At 38.5% G+C, this 24,255-nt stretch overlaps 1 protein-coding gene across 3 annotated transcripts in view; it reads left to right on the top strand.

The window, feature by feature from the left end:
- The window catches only part of ATRX (ATRX chromatin remodeler), a 140,806-nt gene that overhangs the window by 73,155 nt on the left and 43,396 nt on the right, over positions 1-24,255 (top strand). For all 3 annotated transcript variants that reach the window (XM_084640131.1, XM_084640130.1, XM_084640132.1), the window contains 11 exons: positions 2,151-2,330; positions 3,056-3,197; positions 3,474-3,583; positions 5,695-5,841; positions 6,089-6,266; positions 10,467-10,604; positions 11,300-11,475; positions 13,131-13,248; positions 18,397-18,527; positions 18,872-18,960; positions 19,143-19,315. In XM_084640131.1, coding sequence (XP_084496257.1) covers positions 2,151-2,330; positions 3,056-3,197; positions 3,474-3,583; positions 5,695-5,841; positions 6,089-6,266; positions 10,467-10,604; positions 11,300-11,475; positions 13,131-13,248; positions 18,397-18,527; positions 18,872-18,960; positions 19,143-19,315 — 1,582 coding nt within the window. The remainder of the gene's footprint in view (positions 1-2,150; positions 2,331-3,055; positions 3,198-3,473; positions 3,584-5,694; positions 5,842-6,088; positions 6,267-10,466; positions 10,605-11,299; positions 11,476-13,130; positions 13,249-18,396; positions 18,528-18,871; positions 18,961-19,142; positions 19,316-24,255) is intronic.

Raw genomic sequence — 24,255 nt, 5'->3', positions numbered from 1 at the left:
TGGAGAAAAAATGTAAAGCAGATGATTTAAAATGTCTTACTTTTTTTGGAATGTCCTCTTTCTGAATGCACAGATAATATATTTCTGTATATGACTACCTATAGAATAATATGTACATTTTGTTTAATCAGTGGACATTTTCTGAAAGATACAAGCATGCAGTAATAGTAAATATTCAAGATTAAAAAGGGAAACCACCAAATACGTTTGTCTCGTATATGCAGAAAGATCCTCAGTTTATTCAAGTGGAAAGAAAAAATAAAAAAAACTATTAATTTCTTCCAGGTGCAATAGTGTAAAATAAAATAAGTACTAAGCAGATTGTTGAGTTTAGTATCTTTATTTAATTCACGGAAACAGAGAATTAATTAGCACACAAGTTATAATTGCCAGCTATTTTAGAGGTCATCAAAATCTTAGGTAATAGAAGGGAAAAGGAATTATTCTGATGAATAGTTTGTATAGCTGTCTAAGGGATAGATATAGGCTGTTTAAACCATCAAAACCACCTCAAAGAGAGTCCTGGCTGTTTTTAGTAAAGCTGTTCTCCATAATTGTTGTATCAAGAAAATGTTTTGTTTGGTCAAAAACTTAAATACATTTATTATTTGAAGTTTTGTCCCTTAATTTAACAGAGTATAACACACAGTAACTCTGATGGTATTTTTTTAAAATGTGGGAATTGACAGTAACGCCCTTATGTAGTGTTGTTTAGACTAGTTAGTAGGTATTTCACAACTTTAAATAAACCCCTTACAACTTTCTTTCACTTTGGAAATAATGAAACTTGTGTGAATTAGTGTCTGAAGAGAATAGTTCAGCTGGCATATTTTCTACTTCAGGATCCAGATATTTTTAGTTTATATCCATAATGGAGATTTAAAAGGGTCTGTCAATTGGATTATTATTTCAGATTTCAGTTAAAACTTGTCTCAGTATATTGTTTGTGAGGGGAAAAATCCAATGTTTTTGTTACATTTCTATTTTTCAGAATATTTCCCAAGGATTCACATTTAGAGCTCAAAGAAACATTGTTTTCCTACAGTGAACAGTCCAGTTTGCAGCCATTACAGTGAAGGAGTGAGAGAGTTCTTCCCAATTTTTGATTTCGCCTGCAGATTTCCAACCTGCTGATCTATAGAGATCACTTTTCAATCAGAATAATCCTTTTTTTCTCTAACTGCTTTACAGAATACTCAGATTTTAAACATATGGATTATACAGTGGAAGAATTCGTTTTCTTTCATTGTCCTTAGACTTTCTAATGGTTGATTTTTTTCTGTTTTAGAAATAGCTGCTTAGCCCAGTGAATGAAGGACATTTCAGATATCAGACTTTATTTTAAAATCAGGTGTTCCTATTGATAAACTATTTGAGTTAGGACATACTTGATTTCTCTTTAGATTTGATTTATATTCTTTCAAGCCATAAAACAGACCAAATAGGAAAATATACAAACAGTAAAAAAAATACTTTAAGTAAAAAAAGCCAAAACAGAACTCTGTTACATAACTATTTTTTCTTAAATAAGAAAACTGTTGACTAGACTAGATAAAATTTCCATTCATAGAAACTAAAACCAGCTGCATTTTGGAGTTATGTGAAGACACACAGCTATTACTTTTAAGTAAAGTGGAATTTCTTAACCAAACTCAGAAGATTCATTATCCACCTGACCAGTGGCAATAGCTGGAGCGAGGAGTCAACCAGGTCTTGTAGGATTTCTCTGGTTATACCATATTGAATAGCAGTAATGGGGAGGATATTACTAGAAGCTTCCCTTTGTGTTGTCACAACTGAAATTACTGGTGGTAGAAGTGGATTTAGGTCCAGGTATGGGTATGTCTAGTTGAAGAGGGAAAGAGTGCTTTTTTCATTTTTAGCAATATGATTTGAAAACACCCCTTAATATCTTTGTGTAGGCATAATTTAAAATAATTTAACCTGTGTTTTTTAAATGTGTTAAACTGTCAACACAAGTTGGTAAAAGATCTTTCAAATTATGCTGGATAATTCAATTTGAAAACTCCTTTTCCTGTTTAGGTAAGAACTGTGTCACAAAGTTCGATCATTTATTCAAAAGTCAGGATTATAATAGTCCTCGTGTCTCAGGTTTTATACTAATGATTAATTGGTTTGAATTGTAATAGAGTAATTCTGAGGATGAAGATGACAATGATTCAAAATCTCCTGGAAAAGGCCGGAAGAAAATACGAAAGATTCTTAAAGATGATAAGCTTAGAACAGAAACACAAAATGCACTGAAGGAGGAGGAAGAGAGAAGAAAACGTATTGCAGAAAGAGAGAGAGAGAGAGAGAAGTTAAGAGAGGTACATCTCATTTATTTATTTTTACTTTTGTATGAGATATTGATTGAAAGTTTAGTTGCTGATGGTGTTTAAAGACATCATAAATTTAGCTGCGGGTAAGGAATTTTAAGTGTTTAGAAATTATAGATTTGTGGAACCATGTGTAATAGGATGACAATCCCCTTAAGGATAGTAAGGATTAGTGGTCAGGCATCTTAAAGTGCTGGTTCTCTACCTATTTACCTTTGTGGGCCTCAGATGCAGCTCTCTGTGTTATGGGGCACATCCACACAATATATGTACTACCTCTCTGGCCCTGAGGATGTCGCATGGGCCGCAGCTCGTGCTGATTGGGCCGCAAGTGGGCCATGGGTTGAGAACCACCATCTTAAAGCGACACACCAGAGACCAGGTGTTGACTGATCTCCCCGAAAGGGACAATCACACCATAAATCACACATTCATACTTAAACTTGTAATTTGTTGCAGAATAAAGCTTTTTTGTTTAAGGTTAATGATCAATAAATAAGGAATTATTGTTTCGTGTCTCAACTGTTTAAATTATTTTTTGTGGAGACAAATCTTGAACTGAGATGTTAGGGGATAAAAAGGGGAAGATTGCTTAAAATCTTTCCTTTTGGATTTAGCAAATAGGGCCTTGCTATTTCATTGAACTTGTGTGTTTAAAAGGGCCTGAATTAGTCATGTGCAAAGCATTCCTATAATACATTGTTTTTTGCTTCCAGGTGATAGAAATAGAAGATGCTTCACCTCTAAAGTGTCCGATCACAACTAAACTGGTTTTAGATGAAGATGAAGAAACCAAAGAACCTATAGTACAGGTTCACAGAAACATAGTTACCAAACTGAAACCACATCAAGTAGATGGTAAGAAAATATAAAGACAATTATGTTAATTGAACTCTTTTTTTTTTTTTTTTTTTTTTTTTCCCCCTTGTGCTGGCAGGGCCTACATGTTGAACTGGTGTCTTATGTACGATTACTTGGGAAATGCTGTTAACTTTGAGTTTTTGTTTTATTGTGTTGGAAATATCTTAATCTGATTGCTAATTTATATAAAAATATCTTTTCAGATAAGTTGTTTAGTAAATTTAAAACGTTTAATACTTTTTAAAGGAGCTCTTAAAAAAAAATTCTCTCCAGGTGTTCAGTTCATGTGGGATTGCTGTTGTGAATCTTTGAAAAAAACAAAGAAATCTGCAGGTTCCGGATGCATTCTTGCCCACTGCATGGGTCTAGGAAAAACATTGCAGGTAAGTGGCAAAGGACTTTTGGTGAGGCATCCTGTACTCTGGAACCCACTCTCTCAACTGGTCCAACCAGAGGCCAAGTTTAATCATTTTCAGGACACAGTGTAAGACCCACCCCTTCTCCTAGGCAATGGCCTGATGAGGTTGCTTAAAAAGAGGAAGTGCGAGTTCGTAGGGATTGGTCCTCTTTTCTGAAAGAGTTGGCGTTAATATGTATTTGCCGTTTATAAAATATGTTCATGCACCCTGAGCTCTATCAATGTGCATATTATACTTGCCTAAAAATAACTAAATTAGATAATAAATTTGGTCTTAGTTTAAAAGCATATGATCTGTATAGAGTTAATACATACAACTTCTTTGCATTCCAAAATAATACGTAGCTACAGGGGGATGAACAAGCATCTGTTATGTTCATTTGAAACCCATATTTCTGAATTTATTTAACATTACTCTTATTTTTCAAGTAGGCTGTGCTCTCTGAAACATTCCTTCTTCAGTGAGTTTACTATTTAAATTGGTTCCTTTCCTCAGTGGCTCCGGATTATCCCCTGGTCATGTCTGAGATACCTGTCTGTTCACTGTCAGTGATTTCATTTGTAGTTCTACTATAGCAGAATTCTGTAGAGATTTAGCCCTTATTTTCTCAAGGGGAAGTTGTATTAAAATCAGGCAACTCAGATGCAGTATAGGTTTTAATATATTAAAAAAATAGTCTCATCTCCAGTGTGAAGAGACTGCTGTCTTTAGAAGTAGCATCCTGTTGGCTGATATGATGCCTCTAAGAGTATCAACATTTATGGATGTCACAAACGATTATTTTGTCAATCTTAAATCATAGGAAGTGTTACGGTTTCACATAAATCCTGAAATTGACCTTTTAGTATTTCCTAAAACAATTCTGAATTGGCATAATCTGACTTTTAGGCAAACCTTTAGTACCTTATACTAGACATTGGAAAATATTGGAATCTGTTAATATGACAAATGTGCAAGTTGGATCATCTGATAATCCAGATGATAAAGAAGAGAGTTTTCGATCATTACGAAATATTTTCACAGCAGAACGTTTCTTTTTCTGTGTCACCTATAACTGCTCATATGATTAAGGAATTAATGGGTGTAACTCTCCTATTGGACAGAAGGCCAGTAACAAACATACATTGTGTCTTCATGGGCATTCTTTATAATCTAATCGCAATTGATTCCCCCTGCCCCCTTTACAATTATTTTTCAGTAACTTCCTCTCTAACTTTCGGCTGCTTCTGTGTTCTTTTGTCCTCCACTTATTTCCATTGTAAGAAGTACAGGTTTTAAGTACAGGTTGTAAGACCGGTTTTAAGAGATTTTCTGTAATACCTTGAAATAACAAGGAGATGAAGGTCAAGTAAAATGAGTGGTCAAAGTCTCCAGGATGGCTTAAATGACCAATTTCTTTGGGCACTCTTTCCTTTCACACTTGAGTATTTTTAGCATAAGATGTTAACAGCAGCTCTCATCTTAATAAGAGCAAGTATACTAGTTCTCCACCTGGTGATGGCAGGATAGTTCCAAGGGCTAAAAGCAGCTTAGTTTCCATTGAATGTTGCATATTTGCAGCACAGTCCTGAAGTTTGGAATGAACTGTTATATGGTGTACAGAACTGGTCACCATACTGAAGGAATTGTTAACTTGGAAAGCATGTAATGCAAGATTGGTGCCAAATTTCAAGAAACTCCAGTCTTTCCTTATAAATAATTTAAGGAGTTGGGCTTATTCTCAATGGGGAAGAAAGGAGGCTCAAACACACAGGGCGGTCCCTAGGGGGATGTGGGGCTGGGGCAACCTCCATTCCACCCCAGGCCCCGCCCCCACTCCATCCCTTCCCCCAACCCCCTGCCCCTGCCCTGCCCTGCCTCTTCCCAAAGTTTTAACTACTACTCCCCCAAAAAGGGTGAGGCTGTTTGGGTAGGAAGATTGTTGTTTGTAAACTTTTATACGTTATTTGGAGAAAATGAAGACTGGACATGGATGTGTGTGTAATGATGGTGGTGCTGTGTGTGTCTGTGTGCAACTTTTTTTTTTCCTTAAGTATTCTCCTACTAAGTAGTAGTTTGCTTGGTTCCCTTTACAGGTAGTGAGTTTTCTCCATACAGTTCTGTTGTGTGATAAACTGGATTTCAGCACAGCTCTCGTGGTGTGTCCACTGAACACTGCCTTGAACTGGCTGAATGAGTTTGAAAAATGGCAAGAAGGTTTAGAAGATGATGAGAAACTAGAGGTATTTCATTTTTAAGAATTTTCTTTTTTTAAAAGTCCCTTATATAGCTGAACAGTTTGAGTGATTATGACAAAATTACACCATTCAAAGTGCACACTAGAGATTGTGTTTTATGTATACAGAAAATTTACTTGTACTGATGTAGTAGGTGTGATCTAGGTATTTAAAAGTTGTGTAGTACTCTGCAAGACTCCTGTTTTGTCTTGGTTAAAAGCAGAGTCCAACATCCAGTATTCTCTTTCAAAAGGTTTCTGAATTAGCAACTGTAAAACGCCCTCAAGAAAGATCCTATATGCTGCAGCGATGGCAGGAAGATGGAGGAGTTATGATCATAGGTTATGAGATGTACCGTAATCTTGCACAAGGCAGGAATGTGAAAAGTAGAAAACTTAAGGAAATATTTAACAAGGCTCTGGTTGATCCAGGTAAGTGAATGTTGTTAATGTAAGGACTCAGAGTAGCAATTAAGCTGTCCATTTAAGGGTATGGGCTGAATTTAGAACTCTTGCAAGTGGGAAATGTTTTAGTATTTTTCTTTTTACATATACTTTTAGGAAAATCATTTAATGATGTATTAATGAACCCACTAAGCTGTTTTATTTACAGTTAACTTAGTTTCTGCATGGGTGATTTCTGTAACACAGCTATATTACAAAAATGTTCAGTTATGACTCAGAGTATTTTAAGCTAGGACTCTCTTGTGGATATGAATGAGATGTACTCATATGAAAAAAGATACAAGGTACAAAAAATATGTTGATGACCTTTCCTCATCTCTTAAATATCCCTTTTGGTCAACCTTTTTTCTTCAAGTGATTGCACATGTCCATTCCAGTGCAGGTATGTGCACGCCCTGAGCACAGTCACCAGAAATTTTTTCTTCAGTGGTATCCATCGGGTTGGCTCTGGTGCTGCGTATCCATTGCACCGGTATAAAGGGCCTTGCCAATCCCACACCCCCTGAGTTCGTTCTTACCACCCATGACAGTTGCTGGGACTGTTCCCCTCACTCTTGCAAGTTCTCAGTAGACTTTGTCTTCTCAGTATTTGCTGTTGATAGTTACGTCTTGGTAGTTTGTTCAGTTAGTTCTCTCTGTTTAGCGTCCGCTCTCAGTACCGAGGCATGCCTCGGTCGCCAGGCTTCAAGCCTTGTGCTTCTTGCAACTAGGCTGTGCCCCTGAGTAACCTGCACTCCGGTTGTCTTAAGTGCTTGGGTGAAGCTTATATTGGGGACTTCTGCAAAATTTGCAGAGACTTTAAGCCCCATACCAAAAAGGATGGAGAGGCTAGACTGAACTAATGGATGCAGAGGTGAGACCCTCCTTGGAACCGTGCCATTCGGACTTGGCACCGAGTACCTCAGCATCAGTGAGGAGTGCTCCTTCCACTGTCCAGGAGTCACAAAGCCATTTGACATCCCCAATACCAAGGAAGAAACAGAAGAAGCTGCTGACCGAGAGAGGATGTTCTCCGACCCCAAGGATGGCCAGACATGGAGACCAGAGCAGAGTGTGACCTGTGACCAAGGTCACTTCTTGGCTCTGGCAGCTCAGTGCTTTGATGCTTTGATTCTGGCCCCTATGTGGGCTCATTTGAGTCTGGTACCAGCCGAACTGTCAGCATTGGAAGGTCAGCATGGTGCCGGGATTATTGCAATGCCGTCCACGGCTGAGGCTTTAGCTTCGGCCAGAAACTTGCTCTCGCTGTTGGTACCAGAGTCACAGACAGTACAAGAGTTTGGTGGTGGTGGTGCTGACTGGTGGAAGGGAGCATGTGGCCACTGGTTACTATTTGGTACCGGGGCCTTCAGTGCCATTTAAAGGGAAACGAGCCCTGTTGGCTCAGTCCTTGTCTTCCCCACCCTGGCACTGGTCACCGGCACCAGTGGGAGCCACTCCTCCATGGTCGCCATGCAGAGACTCCTCCTCCAACAATTTTAAATGAATGGGTAACACAAGAGAATAGGTGGGGGGAGGGAAAAGAGGATCTAAACCTTCAAAAACCTAAAACAGTGAAAAGAAATTTAAAGATATACTGATGAAACTTATGTGCATCCCCAGTGTTTGATTAATGCACAGTTATACTAATTGGGAAACTCAGATCCCTGAATGCTTTTTTTTCCTATGAGTAGGGAAATTAAAAGTTAAGGAAAAATCAGTATCTGTGGGAGGGAAGAAGTCAACAACGAACTAGATATTCTGTGTGGGTCGTGAGTCTGGAAAGCTGCCAGCTGCCTAACGTGGAGAGCCAGGGCAAAACTGTTTACCTAATATGTAATCTCCCTGCTACAGACAGCCTTGGCTTCCCTGTTTCATCCAGTAGGGTGGCCACTGAAGTATAACACGAGTGAAGAAAAGCTGTGAACTCTCTTCAGCTGAAGCTAAGGCAAAGATATGGATCTTACCTTGAGTTATGGGCTAGTTAATAAAAGATGGTCTGTGGAGGAGAGTGAGTTTGTGTGTGTGGTTTTTGGAGGGGGGTGAGGGGGTGAGAGAACCTGGATTTGTGCAGGAAATGGCCCACCTTGATTATCATGCACATTGTGAAGAGAGTTGTCACTTTGGATGGGCTATTACCAGCAGGAGAGTGAGTTTGTGTGTAGGGGGGTGGAGGGTGAGAAAACCTGGATTTGTGCTGGAAATGGCCCAACTTGATGATCAATTTAGATAAGCTATTACCAGCAGGACAGTGGGATGGGAGAAGGTATTGTTTCATGATCTCTGTGTGTATATAATATCTGCTGCAGTTTCCACGGTATGCATCCGATGAATTGAGCTGTAGCTCACGAAAGCTTATGCTCAAATAAATTGGTTAGTCTCTAAGGTGCCACAAGTACTCCTTTTCTTTTTGCGAATACAGACTAACACGGCTGTTACTCTGAAACCTGTCATTAAGAATAGTGGCATTGTCTTTTGAGTGTAGGTGATCTGCACCGCTCTTCTGATGAGTAGACCCTAAATAGTTCTTGGCTTTCTGATAGCTCATTGTGCTCTGCCTTGTCTCCATCTCCATCATGTCCAAACTCATGTCCTTTTTCTGGGTTGGTCCTTCACAGCAGAATGGGAAAAATTAATGGCTGATCAAATGACAATGACCACAAAGCAAGACAAATTAATTTTAAATTCTAAGTCTTCGGCTTCATGAAGGTGCATTGGGCAAGATGCATTTAGTCATAAAGGAGTTGCTAGCTTATTCTTACTGATGAGGAAAGAATGGTCTTGTGACTAAAACACATGATTAGTAGCTCTGAGATCTGTCTCTATTTGATTTTGGGCTTCTTTGTGCCTCAGTTTTCTCCATGTGTAAAGCTGAATTAATACTTCTCAAGCACTTTGAGATTCTTTGATGGAAAATACAATATAAATGCATTGTGTTATTTAATAGTTATACCTTGAGTGATGGGTCTCTGATCCCAGCATTAGCTTCTAGGAGAATGATGAGGAGCTATTCTACAATGGCCTAGATTAGACATGCATATTTGTCATGAAAAAGTACTAGTCTAAGCACAAAACCTAGTTATTTGGCTTTGACTGTGATAATAAAAGAAACAAATCGTATGGTTACTTGTTAGAAAAGGCTACTTGTCGTGGATGAATGGGCAGGTAGAATTTTGCAAAGCTGTATTGGAAACAAACTATCTTTATGAGGGATTGATCAGGCAGCTGGCTTTCTAAAAGAAGTTTTCATATATTTTTTTCTCTCTTGCTATCTTGGCATCCAAATTTATAGAGGTAGTTGTAAATTTAAATGTTAAGAATTTTTGTGTAAGTTAAGTATCAAGAAGTGATTGATATGTGTTGGCATTAAACCCAATAAAAATGAAGTTGTTGCTTTGCTTGAAATTAATGTTTTTTAGAAAAAAACAAAAAAGCTTGGGGGAACTTTGAGCTGGGCCTTTGATATTATTTAACATCAAATAAAATTTGTCTTTTACCAGTGGGCAAATCAAGTTTACCACTTGGATAACTCATTAGGCTTTCAGCTCTATCTGTTGTCAAGTAGGATATTGCATACTGCTCTGTTGTCTTCATACAGAAAGTTGCTGTTGGACTTTGGTTCTCTTTATAACTTCTTATCAGTCACCAATAGATGGCAGTGTAATGTGACTTTAAAAATGTGTGCTTATGAAACTTGACAGGGAAAACGTGCATTACTAATATACATTTTACAGTGTGGTTGTAGCCGTGTTGATTCCAGGATATTAGAGAAACAAGGTGGGTGAGATAATATCTTTTAATGGACCAACTTCTATTGGTGAGAGAGACAAGCTTTTGAGCTACCCAGAGCTCTTCCTTAGGTTCAATAAAACATATTCCCTCACTCATCTTGTCTCTATAGTGTGCGTTTAGACGTTTTTAATAGGAATGTACTGTAAAACGTTTTGCTTAATTCTACCCACTAATACATTGTGCACTATGTTACGTATCTTGGAAGAATCAACTACTGTGAATGCATTTGCAAGCCCAAGGGTATGGGCTTTAATGCCCTTAAATCTAGAGAGCTTTATTTAAAAACAGCATATGGTTGCCTGTTAATAGAGCAAAGTCAGACTCTTGTAGACACGAGCGTCCTCGTGGTTACAGAAAATAAAGTTAATTGCATTAGACATCTTGATTTTCTTCTAGGCCCTGACTTTGTTATTTGTGATGAAGGGCACATATTAAAAAATGAAGCTTCTGCTGTTTCTAAAGCTATGAATTCTATACGATCCAGGAGGAGAATAATTCTTACAGGAACACCCCTGCAGAATAATCTTATAGAATGTAAGTAAATGCTTCTATAGTCAGTGCAGAAAACATTTCCTTCAATACATTTCTGCCAGTATAGTAATACATTATTATAAATATATTTAGTTTTGAAGTAGGAGAAAATAATCTGTTCCTGGTGGTACCAGACCACACCTTACAGCTAGTAGAATAATTTTCATTACTTTTTAGTTTACCTTCTGGATAAATGTATTGGAGATGTTTTAGCTATGTAAACTGCTTTAGAAATCTGATGCTTACATACTAAGTCACTCTTGGAAGTCTAGTTAATTTAGAATGAAATCCCCCGGTAATGCGCGCCTCTACTGACTGCCATAATTTTGTTTTCAACTATTACAAAACCTACTGTAAATATAATTTTTCTATATCATTGCTTCCCTGCATGTTTAAGCTCACAGGCAGTACGACATTCCAAGTAAGTCTTACATCAATGCATCAGATCAACATTTATGCCAATTTTTCAAAAATGGTTAATACCGTCTGAAAATCAAAGTACATAGGTACCTAAATATGGATGGTAGATGTTTAACTTTAAGGACTCACTTGGGAAAATTTTGGCCTTACATTACCTTGCTTAACAGAAAAGAGTTTATGAAAGGTGTACACACACCCATTCTCTGCTTTCCTTAAAACAAACTTTTCCATAGGAACTATTTAATTTTAAAGAACTGGAGTTGATCTTTCTCTTCCAGATCACTGCATGGTTAATTTTATCAAGGAAAATTTGCTTGGGTCAATTAAGGAATTCAGAAATCGGTTTATAAATCCAATCCAGAATGGTCAGTGTGCAGACTCCACCATGGTAGATGTTAGAGTAATGAAGAAGCGTGCCCACATACTGTATGAGATGCTAGCTGGATGTGTTCAGGTATGGAAATACTTTACCTTCACGTTAACTCAATCAACTTAATATTATAGTAATCTATTTTCCTTTGAATTAAAAAAATGTTATGGTTTGGGTCCTCTAAATTTGCATCTACAATTGCTACATACATAGTCCAGTAATTTCGTTATCATTTTGACTCAATGTATAGTTTTCATAAGTAGTTTGAATTGTAAATAATTCAGAAATTCCATATAAACAGAAAATCTTGTAAAAGCTTCGCAGTCTTTACAAACCCTGTCAGTGCATCTTAGGCAGGACACACACAACTTGGAGAATTGTTTTCCTGACTTACTGGACCAGTAATCTATATTATCAGATAGGATATCAGTACTTCAGTTTTGAAATATTCTGAATTTAAACTTAAAAACCAGCCTGCCTTTTACTGTTTCCTAAAATGTATGGTAAGATGGTGGTCCATGGAGAACTGTCTAACTGTTGAAGCTGGCTCTCCTATTTCCATTTGAGAGAATCAAAACAGATGGAAGAGGAGGAAGCGGGGATGAAGACTGATTTCCCTTTTTTAAAAGGACGAAACACCTGTTGCCTGAAAGACGCCTAAAAATACATAAATCCTTCCCCAATATTACTTTTTCATGTTTAGGCAGTTGCTATCATTGCCACAGAGATGTTATAAATGATTATGAAGGGGTGTGATGGTGAGTCATGTGGTCATAAATAGGGAAGGGAGCTGGACCATCAGGCAGTGTCTCTATTTAAAGAAATAATAATAAAAAATAAAAATGGTCCACACTGGAAATTTTTTTTTGGTATCTCCTGCACCAATACATCTGAAAATGGAAAGCCACTTGAAGATACACAGTAGCAAGAGGGGCCTTACCCAGCTGAAGCTAAATATACAGTAGTACAGTACTGGAGAACAAGCCATTCCCACTGAGCTGTCCTGCTCATATCAGAAAGAAGGAAGGCAGCAACTATGAAAATCTTAATTAATACACAAATAACTTAATATTTAAGCATTATTAGATGTCCTAAACTAGTCCCTGGGTCCAACAAACTTCTCTTGGTTTGCCACAAAGGGAGTAGCCCTGTGACAAACCGTGGGGAGTTTTGTCAGCCCCCAAACTGTCAACACCCACCATTTGGAGGGTGAGGAGGCAGATGAAGAGTAGCAGAGACTGTAGGCAGGTGAATGAGGAAAGGGATTAGAAATAGCATTGCCAAACAAGCATTCAAAAATCATGAATCACACCCACGCTCCAAAATCATGAGTGGCTTTCCTGTGGAGTCACATTCAGTGTCCATAATACAAACACTGTCATTTGGGGCTCGTTCACCCAGACCTGAAGAAGGTAACTATGCTGAAGAGAAGCAGTCACTGGAAACAACTATTGAAATTGCATTTGACACAGCATAGGCGTAAAATGTGTGCATAGAGGAGATATGTGTAGTGTGCAACCAGCTGCACTAGATTAAATGGTCCTGTGCAGATGGGCTGGTATAATTTGGCTTTCATTGTGTATTATAGTTTTTTCTCTGTGGTTAGAAAACATCCTAGAGGTGGCTTTTGTGGTACATTTGATCTCTTAAGGTGCCACAGGTTTTTAAACTCTGAGTAAGAATCCACTTGCTTTATACACACTTATCTGTTTGACTAACATCCTTTTGTAAATTAACAGAGGAAAGATTACACAGCATTAACGAAGTTCCTGCCACCAAAATATGAATATGTTTTAGCAGTTAGAATGACATCTATTCAGTGTAAGCTGTATCAGTACTACTTGGATCACTTGACAGGTAGGTAACTAAAGTACACTTAGGTAATGTGATTGATCATCATTTAATCAGTTTTTTTTTAATGTTTTCATAACACGCTATAAATGGTCCCTTTTGGTTTGCTGTAGAAATCCACTTTGGCGCAGATGGTTACATATAACTAAATATTTACTGAAGAATACGAATACTTACATTTCTTGTTTGTGGTTCATTACTCCTTTCCTTTCTCTTCCTCCCCAAAAATATAATTTAAGTAATTCATACATTATGTGGATTAATTGCTGGTACTCTTTAAGCAAACCCGTTATTTCAAGCGGACTTTGGATTATTACACAAGTCTTTTACATCTGGGGACCCACATTTGTTTCAAGAGGAAATTAGTTGATTTGATCACATCCTAGACCTGGTTTGTCCTCAGAATCTTTCAGCGTGCCTTTGTTCTGAGAGCAGTACTGGTTAATCTTTCACGTTACTCGTTTGCAAGCGTGATATGGAGTTGCCCCCTCCGTCTCATTCCACATCCCACTGGTCTGGTAGTGAAAAGACTTAAGTTTGTCATTAGATTTCCGTGATGTCTCAGGACCAGTTTGCCTTTCTAATTTTTAACTTCCTTAGCATTTTAGAAGAAGCAAGGCCATACACAAACTTGTTGAATTTAAAAAATCTTACAGCTTGAACAAAGGCATGTTCAAATGCTGAGAACTGCTGTGCTCTTGACTCTAAAACGGTGGTGGTTTTCTTGGGGCTTGCAGTTCAGCATCTTGCAAAACCTGCCAGTGTCAGCAGCACTTCTAAAGTGATAGTGTTGTATTTACCATCAATAATGGTAACTCAAGAAGCTAGCAAAGGCCTTATGCACTCAGTGGCACAATTGGACCAAATTCCACAGCAGCAGCTCTAAAGTTCTACAGCAACTATCCCTAAACTCTGTAGCAACACTAATTTATTCTATGATAATGAAATATCCTTCATGTTAAATTCTGTGGTTGCAGAATACATGGGGTCATGATGATGATACAATCATATTTTTATCTAATGAATAACCTAGCATACATTTGCTTTTTAGAACTGTTACTAAATTAGTCCATCATGCAAATGTGTACTAACTTAATCTTTTTAGCATTAGATAGACTGAAGTATGTGGCACAGTTTAAATTGATTGTATATAGCTGCTGCAGTGACTGTTCACGGTTTGTTTTGCTGTTGCAGTTACCCTCCCAAGTTTAATTCAAGAAAAGGATGATAAAAGATTAATTGCATTTTGTATCAAACTGTGATTTACAGCAGATGTTCAACTTGGATATGATATTCAGAGTGTTGTCTTACTTGCTTGGATTATAGCTGGGTGTAGTTTGTGGTGTCTTAGCTAAATTGCCAGCTAGGTTTTCTTTTTCAAACTTTGTGTGGGCTGTTTCCTTTATTTCAGTTAAGATGCTAATCTAACCAGTCATCCGGAACCAGTGTTGGTAATTTCATTTATAAAAATTGCAGGTCTAAAAACCAAAAGCTCTTTTTCAGGTTTTGTTTGTTTTGTTTTGTTTTTTTAATAAGGAGTAAAACCTTTATTTAAACACCCCCCCCCCCCCAACCTGCGTGTGTTTCAAAGCAGAACACATACAGTGTTTTAATAGTCTTGTAGAGCTCATCACTAATCAACCCTATAACTTAGTCTATTCTGTATTAACAAATTTATTTGGGCATAAGCTTTCGTGGGCTAAAACCCACTTCATCAGATGCATGGAATGAAAAATACAGTCAGCAGTATATATATTACAGCACATGAAAAGATGGGAGTTGCCTTACCAAGTAGGGGGTCAGCATCATCAAGGATCTACAACCTATCCTGAAGGACGATCCCTCACTCTCGCAGACCTGGGGAGACGGGCCAGTCCTCACTTACAGACAGCTCCCCAACCTGAAGCAAATACTCACCAGCAACCACACGCCACACAACAAAAACACTAACCAAGGAACCAATCCCTGCAACAAACCCCGTTGCCAACTCTTTCTGCATAGCTATCAAGGGACACCATCATAGCCACATCAGCCACACCATTAGGGGCTCATTCACCTGCATATCTACCAATGTGATATATGCCAACAGTGCGCCTCTGCCATGTACATTGGCCAAACCAGACAATCTCTGCAAAAAAGAATAAATGGACACAAATCAGACACCAAGAATTGTAATATTCAAAAATCAGTAGAGAACACTTCAATCTCCCTGGATACTCAATAACAGACTTAAAAGTGGCAATTCTTCAACAAAAAAAACTTGAAAAACAGACTTCAATGAGAAACCGCAGAACTGGAATGAATTTGCAAACTGGACACCATCAAATTAGGCCTGAATAAAGACTGGGAGTGGATGGGTTACTACAAAAAGTTATTTTCCCTCTGCTGATACTCACACCTTGTCAACTGTTTTTGGTCAACATCCACCTTGATTGCATTGGCCTCATTAGCACTACAAAAGTAATTTTCCCTCTGATATTCACCCCTTCTTGTCAACTGTTGAGAATAGGCCACTTCCACCTTAATTGAATTGGCCTCGTTAACACAGGCCCCCCACTTGGTAAAGCAACTCCCATCTTTTCATGTGCTGTAATATATATACTGTTTACTGTATTTTTCACTCCATGCATCTGATGAAGTGGGTTTTAGCCCACGAAAGCTTATGCCCAAATAAATCTGTTAGACTCTAAGGTGCCACAAGGACTCCATTGTTTTTGCTGAAACAGAATAACATGGCTACCACTCTGAAACGTCTATTCAGTATTGGCTCTCACCTATATAGATGCACTGAAGAAAAATATATTTGTATTCTGTTCATTACTACAACATTCCAAATGCATATCCTCCTAAAGTTATCCGTGTGCTTAAAAATAAGTGAACTGTAAGTTTCATTGAAACAGCTCAGTAGGTGAAAACACACTGCTTCCTCAGAACAACTATTTTTTATCAAAGCAATAGAAGTAGTTTTGTGAAGTCTTCAAAACTTTTGCTGGCTTCTTATACGTGTGTGTTTGTCTGCTGAAATTTTTAGGCTTTCTGATATAAACTGTGTTTTACCTACCATGCTACAAACAACATACCCTTAAAAATAGGATCGCCTGGGGCACATACTGACTGAAAAATTAGCCCAGTGTGACTAATCTTTTAGTGCTGTTACTTTGTTCTTATTTTGTGCTGCCACTGAAGAATTCCCTATTCGTTTACTGGACAGCAGTTGCTTGCACACCTTTTACTTTGTAGCTGATAGAAGGCAAACAGACTGATCCAGTGCCTGCTGAAGTCAATAGAAAGGTTCTCATGTACTTTAATGGGCTTTGAGTCTCTCACACCCCAGGGATGTACAATGTTCTGTGATAAGTCATTAGTTTTTTTTTTATTGAGACTAAAACTCCCCAACTCACTCAAGGACTGACAGTGTCACAAGTCTGTCTAGATCTTGAGTCTTCCTTGTTAATATCCATCCATATTGCTATCTTCTAAGCCATTTGACTGGTCCCTAAGTTAAGTGCCACTTTCTGCATTTGGTATTCCAGCAGTTTCAACTAAGCAAAGTACCTTCTGATTTGTATTAGGTAAATATCTGAAAAATGAATCCTACTACTGAGGCTGAAGTTCCAGTAGAAGAAATTTCTCTTTACCCGCAAATACAAATAAAAATAAAAAGTTCAGTGTTTTATCGAAGTACTTTCAGATGTGGTACAAGTTGCCACTAGAATACATAATCTTAGAAAGTTAGTCTTTACTCCAAATATGAAAATAGTTTTTCTACTTTTCATTAATGTAGAAAATATTATATCATCTGTAATAATTTTTTTAATTGCATGAGAGATTTTAGAGGAGGTGGTTTCTTCTCTGTTTCTGTATCATGGAGTTAGGGCATCTGAACTTAGCACTTTTGTAGGGACCCTTCCAAATCCATAAGAGCCATCCCAGCTACCACAGTGTTATTTTTACCTTTTATTAGGAACATAAAGGAATAATTATTACATGGAGCTAACTGTAGAGTAACTCTTTATAATGTGGCAAAAAGCAGCTTGCTATCATACTTTCCCTTATGCCTTCATTTTACTACAGTCTTCTTTCTATAGCCTGTTGACTGAAATTCTTGAATAAGCTTTTTAGCCTGGTTCACCCACAGGCATTTATTTTTGTGATTCAGAAAATGTATGATTTTTCCAGTTATTTTGTTTAAACAGGCTTCACTGTACAGATAAGTCAGTTTCAAAAACTTCAAGTTGACATTGTTTCTTTGTCAACCCTTTAGGCTTGTGGTGCCCAACCTTATTACACAAGAGGGCCACATAAACCTAAGCACAAATTTGTGAGAGCCAACAGATTCTGGTTTGTATGTATTTAGATAGGTTGTTTCTATGTACAGTATTGTCTATTTAAAAACAAATAAAGAAATCCAGTGCATAAAACGTGCACCAGCATTACAGAAAACAGGAAAAAAACAGCAAAGAGCACACAAAATGATGTAAACCTGATGACAAAACGCTAATGAATCATCTGTTAGTATATTGTGTTGAAGCAGGCCGCAAGCCTTATGAAATGCTCTGGTGGGCCGTGGGTTGGATACCCCTGCTTTAGGCTATTAAAAATAAAAGAATTTTTTTAATCCAGTCATTCACTACAAATGCTGTTCACTTTTTGCAGCAAATTCAGCTTTGTCAATGAAAATAGACAAGGTATTAACAGCTTCTGGCTGTTTTACATTAGCACAGTTTTAAAGTGACAAAATATGCAAGGAAATAGTTACATTAAACAATGATCTGAATTAACTGAAACTTTACAAAATCATAACATTTATATTAATCTTAGGTTTTATAAATAATTGCTTTTACAAACTTGAATAAACCTGAGTGCCCCTTCGCTGGGATTTATATGAATTCCCATTGAGGAGAGAATGCACTCCTCTGTAAAAATGTTATCATGTAACTCATCAAGAAAAAGACAGAAATCTAGTTTTGACTGTTTTAACTAGAAAAGAATCCTGTAACTAGGTAACTTGACCTCTCTAAAAGAGAAATTACAATGTGAGATGTGCACCTGGAGAGAACACTCTATACTAAACAAATGTGTTGTTCAAAGGGGGAACAGTATTTGGCAAACTTAATTCAAGCTTTCATTCTATAATCTGAACTTTATTGTCAGGTGTAGGTAGTAGCAGTGAAGGTGGAAGAGGCAAAGCTGGAGCTAAGCTCTTCCAGGACTTCCAGATGTTAAGCAGAATCTGGACTCACCCTTGGTGTTTGCAGCTGGACTATATTAGTAAAGAAAATAAGGTAAATTAGATATATCAAAATACATACTTCTGCTTCTATTGAAAGCTTTCCAAATAAGACATGACAAATGCTAGGTAGATTTTTGGCAAATTAATGGAAATCTCTGTTGCTGTGGGGTACAGTGATTTTGCCAGCCATTTCACTTATGGCCACTCCCCCCCCCCCCCCCCCCCCCGGAAATTTTGTCATCATTAAAACATTTTGAAATGTTGATCTTTCACTGAACTCTTGGTTTGTTTAAATGAAGAATAAACAGATGTTTAAGTGTTTTAATAGAGGCTTCAGTCTAGATTATGGTACTTAATAAAAATCTGTGTTCTAAGAATATTAATTTTGTTTTTCAGGGCTACTTTGATGAAGACAGTTTGGATGAGTTCATAGCTTCAGATTCAGATGAAACTTCAATGAGTTTAAGCTCTGATGATTATGCTAAGTAAATTGAGCTTTTCTGTGTGAAACATACGTGCTTAACTTAAATCTGTTAGATTTCTTTTCTTTTAAAGTTACAAAAATTTAAGCAATATTTGTGGGGTTTTTTGTTTTTTTACTGTTACAGCTGTTGGCTCTCTCACCTGCAGATTTTTAAATAGTGAACATACAATGTTATGTTTCTAGGAAAAAAAAATCCAAGGGGAAGAAAGCGAAGAAAGAGAGTAGCTCAAGTGGAAGTGGAAGTGATAATGATGTTGAAGTGATTAAAGTCTGGAATTCAAGATCTCGTGGGGGTGGAGAAGGAAATACAGAGGAACTTGCAAACAACCCTCCATCGGCTGTAAAGTCAGACGAAAGTGAGTGTAATGCACAAGTAAACTGGGATATGATGCTGCATCATGTTGAAAAAGGTGATCGTGACAAGGCTGGGAATTAGTGCAGTCCATGCTTATACTATGCCTGGTTACAACTGATGAGTCCTCAGTTCAATAAAGCCATTCTCCCCACGAATTCCCCTCCCCACAAAACAAACCCTAATATAGATATACTTTTAGAAAACAAAGGGAGAATCAGCCTAAGGGTGAGTTTGTGTTGTGACAGAGCAACTAACTATTGTTTTTCTTTTATTTTTGAGCAAAATACCCTGCAAGCCTGCTTCAGGTGACACAAACCAACAGTTTCATTCTTGTAAAACTTAAGGTCGATTTGGAGTAGAATTCAGAGGTGAACAGTGCTGCTGGATGATAGATAAATGTTACTTTTCACCTTCTAAATGGGGTCTATGAGGAAATCTGAATAGAAAGATTAGTAACAATATTCTACATAATGCATTGATGCATCTGGAATTTTATTTGGATGTTGAGCTAGCAGATGGCTGTAATAGATCTAGAATAAGGTGGCTGTTTTGAGATTATTGTTCAGCTGCATACATCTGTAAACTTCACTTTCAAATGGTTGTTTTTAAATAATCTTGTTTTCCTTTTCTGCTGAGTGATAGGAATCATTTGTAGGTAAATGTTTTGGCAGGTTCATTTTATGGGTTTAATAACCTTTCCTAGATAAATTACTCTTATGACAATGAATTTGAATTCATAATTCATAATTAAAATACATTTGTAAATATATGTTCTCCCTAAAAATATATGTTTATAAACAGTTGTGATTAAAATATAGTTGTAAAAGGGTGGTGGTCCTTTTATATATAGATAATATATATAGGAATATATTATCAACATTAATTTATAATAATAAAAAGGAAACAATCTGTCATACCATTTCTTACTAATCACAAATCACTACAATGTTAGTGGGTAGATAGATTCTACTATCCATGACCTCATCTAACTTCATATACATAGTTTTAAAATGGATGCTTGGTACAGTGTGAGTTTGAGGAGGGTTTGCCCTGTTTCCATCTTGCTTCAGATATAAAAGGTCCACCTGCACTGTAGACTGCTGTGAGTATGTCTCCTGTGTGCAAGTCCTGGAATGAGATTAAGATGGGAATAGATGTGATCCCATGGCACATATAAGTATAGGCTTGTCCCCTTGCACATGCAGGTATCATTTTGAACTAAGTAGCTCGTTCAGTGGTATTTGACTTATCTGGATTTATTGGTGGATCTTGGATCGTGTCCAAGGTCTTGTCTGAAAGGATGGGGTTCAGTAACAGAAGGGATGAAGACTGCCTTCCTTTGTGTCTCCATTTCTCTTCCCACACAGGATCTTGCTGATTTCTTCCAAGAAAAAGTTGATAAAATACAATGTGACCTTCTCCTTCCGCTAGGCTTGCCTTCCCTTCTCTTCTTTTCCTATAGTTCTACCCTCCTCCTCTCTCAAAGACACAGATGTTTCTCATCTACTGTCCTCCTCTAATTCCCCAGTGACCCCATGTCCTCCCATCTCCTGCTCACCTACCCTCCTTCTCATCCATTTCCTTACTCTTCTCCGATACTCTGACTCTCCTCTGTTTTTTTTCCTCACAATTCAAGCATACTTCAGTTTCTCTCATCTTAAAAAACAATGCCACACCTTTGATCCATTTGCCTCTCCAACTACTGCCCCCTCTCCTTTCTTCCTTTCATCTGAGTTCTTGAATGTGCTGTCTACTGTCAGTCTCTGGGGTTCTTCTCCAGTCTACTTTCTGACCCTTGCACTCCACTGAAACCACTCTTGCCAAAGTCTCTCTAACGACCTCTTTCCAGCCAGAGCTCTGCACTAATACTCCATCCTTGTCCTCCTTGAGCTGTCAGCTGATTTTGACACTATTGACCATGTTCTTCTTGAAATCTTATCTTCCCTTGGCTTCTGTGACTCTGTCCTTTCATAGTTCTCCTCCTTCTCTGATTGCTCCTTCAGCATGTCCTTTGGAAAATTCTCCTCACCCCCACCGCCCTCCCAGTTTTTTGTGATGTTCCACAGGGCTCTGTCCTTGTTCGCCTTCTCTTCTCCCTCTACACCTTATTTCTCCTAGATCTACCTCTACTCCAGATCTGCCTTGTTATGTCAAAACTAAAATCTCAGCCTCTCTGACATGGATGTCTTTCAGCTGAAGCTCAACAGAGCTCTTAATCAGAACTCCTCCTCCAAGTCCTCCCCACTAACTCCTTTCTCATTCACTTTCACTTAGATTTGACCTCTAGTTTCTCACATCCAAGCTGTATCTAAATCTTGCACATTCTCTCTGCATAACATCTCTAAGGTGTGGCCTTTCCTCTCCATCCACACAATTAAACTAATCCAGGCTGCCTCATCTCACATCTTGATTTCTGCAACATCCTTTTCTGTGGCAGTGATAAATGTAATCTTGCCCTTCTCATATCCATTCAAAATGCTATTGTAAAGATATTTTTCCTAGCCCATCACTTTGACCATGTCCCCCATCTTTGCATTCCTCCACTAGCTCTCTTTATGCTTTTGCATCAAACATAAGCTACTTGTCTTCTCTTTCAAGGCTCTTCACAACCTATCCTCACCCTACGTATCCTTACTCATTCACTACTGAGATGTCAACTCCTGCTTTCAGTCAGCCCATGCTGCCAGCCTCCATCACCCACTTGTTAAATTTTCAAACAAGGACCTTTTATACATCCTCCCATGTTTGGGAGGACCTCCCTGTAAACATCTTCAACACCTACTTCTTCACACGCCTTCAAAACCCTGCTTAAACGCTCCTTTGCCATGGGTACAAAATGCTTCATGACGGTTAGGCTGCTGCTGTGTTGAAACCACTGTCTAGCATGCTGACCAATATTGTCTCATTGTTTCTTTGTACTCCCCTGTCTGTCTGTCCCTCTGTTGTCTTATACTTTGATTGTAAGCTCTTTGGGGCAGGGACCATCCTTTTCTTCTGTTTGTTCAGCACTTAGCACAAATGGGGTCCTGGTCCAATAAATAAATAATAAACAATAACATTTCCCCTTCATCATATTCAGATCATCTCCTGCAGTTTGAGGTTATAGACCACCTTTTCTCCCACTAGGCAGTGGACCTATTTCAGTGGGTCTCCAGTGTAAACTGAAACTCACTTTAGTTTGACCTTCTGGCCTGCATGGGGTCGGGGTGTATTTTTGAGGGGCAGGCACTCTTTCCGTGACCTGGTAGGACATTGATTTGTCTCTTGTTCTTGACCATATATACCATGGGTGGGCAAACTACAGCCCACAGGCCAGATCCAGCCTGGTAGCTGCGTGATGCAGCTCGGCCCCGCTCTGGCGCTCCCACCAGGGTGCTGGGTCAGGGACTGCACCACGTGGCACGGCCCCACTCCGGCCAGGGCGTAAGGTCAGGGCCGGCACCACGTGGCTCAGCCCCGCTCCGGCCGGGGCGCTGGGTCGGGGGCCGCAACACGTGGCTCGGCCCCACTCCGGCCGGGGCGCTGGGTCGGGGGCCGCAACACGTTTGAGGTAAGCACCGCTTGAAGCCTGCACCCCTGAGTCTCTCCCCTGCCCCAGCCCTGATCCCCTTCCCGCTCTCCAAACCCCTCAATCCCAGCCCAGAGTACCCTCCTGCACTCCAAATCTCTCATCCCCAGCCAGAACCTGCACCCTTTCCTGCACCCCTACCCCAGCCCTGTTGCCCTTCGTGCCCTCCGAACCCCCCCAGTCCCAGCCCAAAGCATCCTCCTATACCCCAAACTTTTCAGCCCCATCGCGCACCACTACACTACCCTGCACCCCAACCCCAATTTTGTGAGCATACATGGCCCGCCATACAATTTCTATTCCCTGATGTGACCCTCGGGCCAAAAAGTTTGCCCACCCCTGGTCTATACAATGGCTCTTTCATACACTTATGCCAATTTCAGTTTTATTTAACCTTTTAAATAAAATTCATATAGCAGCAGTACAACTAAAAGTTGTGTGATAATACTTTCAAAAAAGGAAATTTCTAGTTGATGCATGCACAGCCTGCATCCTTTACATGCTGCATTGTCAGGTATTAACACCAAACAATGTCACTAACATGACTTAAACAGTCACACCAGCCTACATTAGGGGCAGAATTCAGCATTCATTTAAAAGTATGCTTAAAAAAATATGTGCAAAGAAATTTTCAAATGAGAGTTCTTTTGCAGGTTAATTCCTTCCTCTGCACTTGAAAGAGGTATTTGCAGAAATGTTGAGGATGACTATTCTGTCATGATGAAGTTGCCTTTCAGCTAGTTTGCTATATGGGGTCTTAAAAGTTGAATGTTTTGAATTAATAGTAAGATAATAGGAGAAAAATATTTTGTATAAGTAAATACCTCAGTAAGATCAAAGTTTTTAAGTGAAAGAAGGTTTGTATTGTAATTCTAATAAATCAATATTTATCACACTAACGCAAAGGAGATTAAAGGCAGAAACATACAACTCCATAAAATGAATTTAGGTAACATAAATAAAGTCAGCTCCTGATTCCTGTCTACATTTCAGGATCAAATGATGAGATTGCAAATAAGCCTACATGTATATTTGAATTCAAAAGTGTTTCACAATAGATAAAGAGAATACTAATACCCTGGAAGGAGAGCATGCTGTATTTCAAATAGTTCACAACCAGGTGTTGTTGAATGACAAATCTAGAGCTAAACAAATGTTGCTTGTTTTGTTGGGTATTCAGTTATTTTGGCATAGAAATACAGTGAGATACAGACTTTCCTAATTCTCTCTAGCTTGTCAGGTTTACCACTTTTAATCTTCTACATTTTTAGGAGGAGTGACTCGGATATAAAGTATCATCACTTGCTTGAAGTTTGACTGAAGTCAGCTTATTAGGGTATAGAAGTGGCAAGTTAACTAAAAGTTTTATGTAA

The sequence above is a fragment of the Lepidochelys olivacea genome, assembly GCF_965140295.1.
Source record: "Lepidochelys olivacea isolate rLepOli2 genome assembly, chromosome: 9".
Classification (NCBI taxonomy): Eukaryota; Metazoa; Chordata; order Testudines; family Cheloniidae; genus Lepidochelys; species Lepidochelys olivacea.
This window is presented reverse-complemented; position numbering and strand designations above follow the sequence as displayed.